Source organism: Dreissena polymorpha, chromosome 14 (genome assembly GCF_020536995.1).
Source record: "Dreissena polymorpha isolate Duluth1 chromosome 14, UMN_Dpol_1.0, whole genome shotgun sequence".
Taxonomy (NCBI): Eukaryota; Metazoa; Mollusca; class Bivalvia; order Myida; family Dreissenidae; genus Dreissena; species Dreissena polymorpha.
The window spans coordinates 5,001,553-5,007,370 of NC_068368.1; the positions used below are offsets into that span (position 1 = coordinate 5,001,553).

A 5,818-nucleotide genomic window follows, 5' to 3' on the forward strand; every position below is an offset into this window, starting at 1 on the left:
ATTTTTAAAATAATTAAGTTTTCATTGCCACGGAATCGATATACTTGACAATATAATTGAAATGTATTCCCTGTGTACTATTTTGCATTAAACGCATGCGTTTATAAATTGATTATAACAGGGAAGAGCGGAATTAGCAAACTAGCATTTACATCAGTCGATTACATTGTATTCACATATATTCATCGGTACCAGCTTTCCAAACATGCTCCCCACATCGACGTATTGCTCAATTTATGATCCCCATTGTTCAAAATTATATAGCGATATATAAAGCTGTATAACCCGATAAGTGCAGTGAAGTATTTCACTGACGTCTGACATGTATAATTGATAACATATACTGTCGTATAAAATATGCGGATAAAAAAAGAACACAACTGTCGAAATGATCACGCTGTATATTTTTTCGATTACTTGACTACATATTTAGCAATATATGTTTCTGGCAGATATCGTTCATACTTAGATGTCTGCACATTTCTAATTGATATAAATGATTGTCAACAAATATTCTTGAACGCAGTTATTATAACAATGGTTTCTGCGAAAACCGGGTTTTAGCATTTGAGTTACGTATTGTACCAGACTAGCCCGTGAAACCCGCACATAATTATCAGGGACGAAAATTTCAGCTTGACTGCATTTTCGTTTGGAGAATCCTTTTAAACGAAAAAAATCCATATAAGCGGAATGTGTCATCCCCGTTTAGCCTGTGCGGGCTGCACAGGCTTATATGGGACGATATTATTCGAATATGAATAAAGCCCGGTGTTCTTCGATCCATGTGTGGGCTTGTTACTTGTTTTTACAGAGGCATATAAACGACAAATCAAGTATTATTGGACACTAAATACTACAAACAATCATTTATGATCCATAACTTTTAAGAACTCATTATTAAAATTATCCGTTTGCGATGTTATCATATTTAAGTGTTCTTTTTTATAAGAAATTTGACATTTATGTTACATCATTGAGTGGTGTATTGATGTGTTTATATATCCATGCAACCTCAACAAAAGAAGTATGTGCCCCATAAATACGCTGAAAAACAACAACACAGGCATTATTTTTATAACATAAACAAGTTCAAACTATAACAACCTTTAGTATTAGGTCAATTATTCAATGATTTTAACATTCACAAAGTCACTTACACTGTTGGTCCCATGCAGCAGAGAAAAAAATGCAATTATCAGTAAGTTTATTCAAATGAAATAAAAACTAGCGCTGGATAATACTGTTGGTCTGAACGGAACTATCCACAAAGGAGTAAAATGGATGGGAGAGCAAAGCAATATTAGTTGAAAACAAATATGCTTAAACATGATAAAATTAAAAGACCAATCTAAGATTGTCACAGAAAAGGGTTCATTGAAATGTTATTCCTTTCTATTAACAATACGAGAGTAATAAGGGTAAATAACATTTTGTCTGTCGATATAATAATTGGCGAAAGTAGGACTATTAATAAAGGGTTGTATTTACCCATAATTCTATATGAGTCGCGTTCTGAGAAAAATAATGCATTTACGTAAAGTGTCGTCCCAGATTAGCCTGTGCCGCCCGCACAAGCTAATCAGGGACGACACTTTCCACTTTTATGACATTTTTCGTTTAAATGAAGTCTCTTCTTAGCAAAAATCCAATTTAGGCGAGAAGTGTCGTCCCTGATTAGCCTGTGCGGACTGCACAAGCTTATCTTGGACGACACTTTACGCACATGCATTATGCCCAGTTTTCTCAGAACAAGACTCATATATTTAAAATGGTAAAAACCGTACAGGGCTACATAGTTAATCGATTAAAGGTTAACCCTTTGACGAACATACGAAGGGCGTGGTAATAAATTAATGTCTATAGGGCCGTTTTTCACAAAGCTCCTTAAGAAAATTCAAACTTAAGTTGTACATAAGGGACATTTTCAGATCAAGTAGTCTTGAAGTAAACTGATGTTTTCTTCTCACAAAAGGTTTAAATATTAATAAGTGAAGCAATATGAACTCTTTTAAACATATACCTGTTTATATACCAAAACTGCCAGAGCTTAATTAATTGTTTTAATTAAAGGAATGTCCCGAAGTCTTCCTCAATGTGAACACGGGTCTAGATAGATACATTATGAGTACACAGTGAAACAGAAACAGTTGACAGACCGATGTTTTTCGAATCGATCAATAATGTGATAACATGTAGGTCAAACGTTAAAACTACATTTACATTTTAAAAAATATATCAGAATACAAGTCTCCTTGTCCAATAAAGAAATTTATCTTACACGTTACTATACCGTGACCATAGCTTGTACAACTATCGGTATTATAATTTTCATATACAACATTCGTGTGGATGTGTCAATGGTACATAAAGGAATTATTAACATATTAGTGAACTTATCATTCCTTATAATGCTTTTTAGATAATCTGATATCATGGGAATGTAGTTCATAATGCGCAGCCATATTGTCTTATGACTATTTATCAGTATGTATCGTTTATTATTCATGTGCTATTATATCCCTGATAATTGTCGTCTCAACGGCAATTCATTAAGTCGGGAATGGTATAAACAGCTGATAACATCGACAACTTAACAAAGGCGGGCAAAGGTCACAAAAGCGTGTAGCGTCATGCATAATGCGTTGTAGAATTCGTCAAATATATATATAATAAATATATATATATTAAAACAATTAATAAATCGAAATATACGCATAAATGCAGTTCATAGCAGGTTGGAAATACGTTTTCTAAAATAAACTTTGCACAATGTGCAATTTAGACAACGAACAGTAAATGCGATTGAATATCTCTAAATCATTATTTAAGTTTCAAAAAGTCTGTTTCATACAGAATGCCATTACGTTAAGTGATACACACGCCGGTTATTTGATAGGCCTACCCATACCATACCCTAAATAGAGATGCAATTACACCAGATTTTCAACGGTTGTATGTATTTTTGTCATTTTAAGTATCTACACGAAGTATAGAGATTTTCATTAAAACTTTAAAACTTAATATTAACTATTATAATATAGCACTGTATATAGTTCAATTTAATGCAGATTTTTTAATGCAATAGTATACATTTCATTCCTATTTTGCCGAAAAGATGAAACATGAGAAAAATTTCGTAAACATGGGTAAAATTGTACTGACGTTTGTTTCCGTGATATCTGACCATAAATGTCACAGGTAAATGATCAACAACTGGGCCCCTCTAATCACCATTTGTAAAAATGACAATTTGATGTCATTATTATAGCGACAAAGTAGCATAAACAGCTCTTAAGATGTAAACACTTAACAAGTACCGCTCAAATCGAACCAGTTTTTTACAATAAATTGCATGAATTGTTTTACGAAAAACATAAAGTGGTTTAGAACGCATTATTAATTATAAAGCCTCCTGCGCAGTATGCATGTAACTATCATATATATAGTTATAGTTGTATTTGAAGCTTCACACCTCTGATGGTTATATGCAATAATATGATAATTTTGTAATTTAAACCTTAAAAGAGTCACAATTGTTTGATTCGTTGCTATGATAATGTACACAATAATTTAAAGGGAGATTATAAATCAATATACAGCCATGCTATAAAACAACATATTTTGAATGACATAAGTTCTTCATTGTCTACACACTTATACGATCACCGTTGTAATGGTGACAGAAAGACATACTTAGAAGACATTTTGTGAAATAAATAACCATATACAGCGTTTAATTTCAAAGGTATGTAATTGGATCAATTACTGATCAACTTGTAATATCAATGGCATTCCCAGTCTTATGTGCGACGTGACCGTTGCTAAGCCTCACATGAGTCCGTTTAGGTGAACCGGAAGGAGAGTCTGACGCAGGTATACTCGACCGGGGTTTTACATGTTTATTTGCGGAAGACCTCCTTGAGCGGTGTTCCAACTCTGATCCCGACGGTTTATTGTCCTGATTTATTTCCTTTGCTTCTTCAACACTACACAGAGTATGTGGAGCAAAGTCCACCTTTTCCCACGAAGGATACCGTTGGAGATTCCCTTGGGGAATTCTGTCTTTAGGTGGAGGGGTAGGCGGTCGGTTTTTACGAGGTTTCGATCCTCCAAACATGTTAATGGGACACGTGTTCGAACGCTGTCTCGGTGGAGATTTGAAGACGAAAAATGCCCCCTCTGCCGTATTAGCGAGTTCTTTGTTGATTTCCTCAGGCCTCGAGGTGTCGATGACGTCCTGTTCATTGTCACTACAGTCATCCAAGACTATGTCGGGAAGATCAAAGTGCACCCGTAACTTGGGCTTTGGAGGTGTGGGCTCCGTATTTGCCCTGGGCCGAAACTTTGCCACCTTGAAAAAATCATCGTCCGTGTTCCCGTTCACGAGAATGGAATGTAGCGGTTGTTTAACGTTATCATTTGAAGAACTTTTCACAATTTGGGAACCTGGCTGAGCTTCCATGTTTATAAATTAGCACGGACCAACACAATCACAAACGCATCAACAATGCACTATGCAAACAAGGATAGCTGGATTATTTACCACAAATGGTTATTGCCTTAATTCCTAATTTCTTGTACTAAACGTTTATCTGCATTGCTTTGCTGTAGACAGTTTGTATTTCTAATTTATGGTTTGAATTTACTTCAAACATTTTTAAATACAGTCATCAGATATTATTTCTATTATTGTCAAACATAAACTTTTTTAATAAACACAAAAAAAATACGCTTAATTATGTAAGATTCCACTTTTGTAGAATGTGTACGAGAGTCATTAGTCACTCACACTCATAATTATATGTATATTGCTAAATATCAAACGTTTTTGTGCAACTAAGCTCGGTTGTTGACGTATTTTAACCGAAATCCACATCAAACAATAACCGGTAGATAATGAAAGATACTAGGCAGATGATGACGAAAATATCGGAAACTAAATTCACCTCCTATTGATATGAAGTGAAGAACCACGTGTTTACTGGCACATATTCTTCCCCCAAGCAGCCGTGTTATTAATAATTTAAACCTTCCTGAAACCGCGCAAGTTATCACAAATTAGCAGCTTGCTTACATCATAATCCAGTCTGCAGGTTCGCACAGCAGGTGTTCTTTACTTTTCTTTAAAATCCGTTCTCAACTTGATTCTTCACACCTTAATGAATACATCCCGAAACTGACGTTAAATAATCAGTTGTCCGTATTACGATTTACTAGCGATAGGCTCGGTTCATTTAATAAAACAATTACCCTCTACAAAATGAAACTAGTTCACACTATCACTTCTTGATCTTGCGTAAATAACACACGCGTACAACGAACACAGATGAGCAATAATTACCGCTGTTTTTCACATTACTTTAAAATCCGAATAGCAACATTCATCATCCTCTATTATAATTATCTGTACTTTATCATTTTCTGTCTGAACTCAAGGTTACGAGTTTCACGAAATTATGCAGTTTTCGTGTGTCAGTTGTAAATAGCGGTTTAACCGTCTTCGATGGCGAAGGTGTAATGCTATTATCTGCGGCCCTATTCATAAACCTCACAGTTTTGTAGGCCGCCCTGTGGCCATCAGATTGTGACGAAGTTTCAGCTGAAGTGTAACGCGCTTTTTGTCCTGTTAATGCGACGTAAACGCTCGCAATTCGGTCCGATTTCTCTAAAGCGATCGCTTGTTTATAACTCGCGTTCCTCAGTTGATGTTCATTCAATTTCGCCTTTACGTTCACAGAGCGATTAGAACCGTTAAACTTATCGAAATCCTCCTGGCATGGAATTATCGGCAGGCTTTCAATCTTATCAACTTTAC

The 5,818-nt window shown here is 35.2% G+C and overlaps 1 protein-coding gene across 1 annotated transcript; it reads right to left on the reverse strand.

The window, feature by feature from the left end:
* Nucleotides 1-3,538: 3,538 nt before the first annotated feature.
* LOC127858005 (uncharacterized) lies at nucleotides 3,539-4,626 on the reverse strand. The gene has a single exon (XM_052394844.1). It carries the CDS (start codon nucleotides 4,463-4,465, stop codon nucleotides 3,773-3,775), a length of 693 nt encoding a protein of 230 aa, XP_052250804.1. The 5' UTR covers nucleotides 4,466-4,626; the 3' UTR covers nucleotides 3,539-3,772.
* Nucleotides 4,627-5,818: the final 1,192 nt, after the last annotated feature.

What these genes read in the sequence shown, in the direction of transcription:
- LOC127858005 (XM_052394844.1), bottom strand. Translation starts at nt 4,465, where the DNA reads ATGGAAGCTCAGCCAGGTTCCCAAATTGTGAAAAGTTCTTCAAATGAT.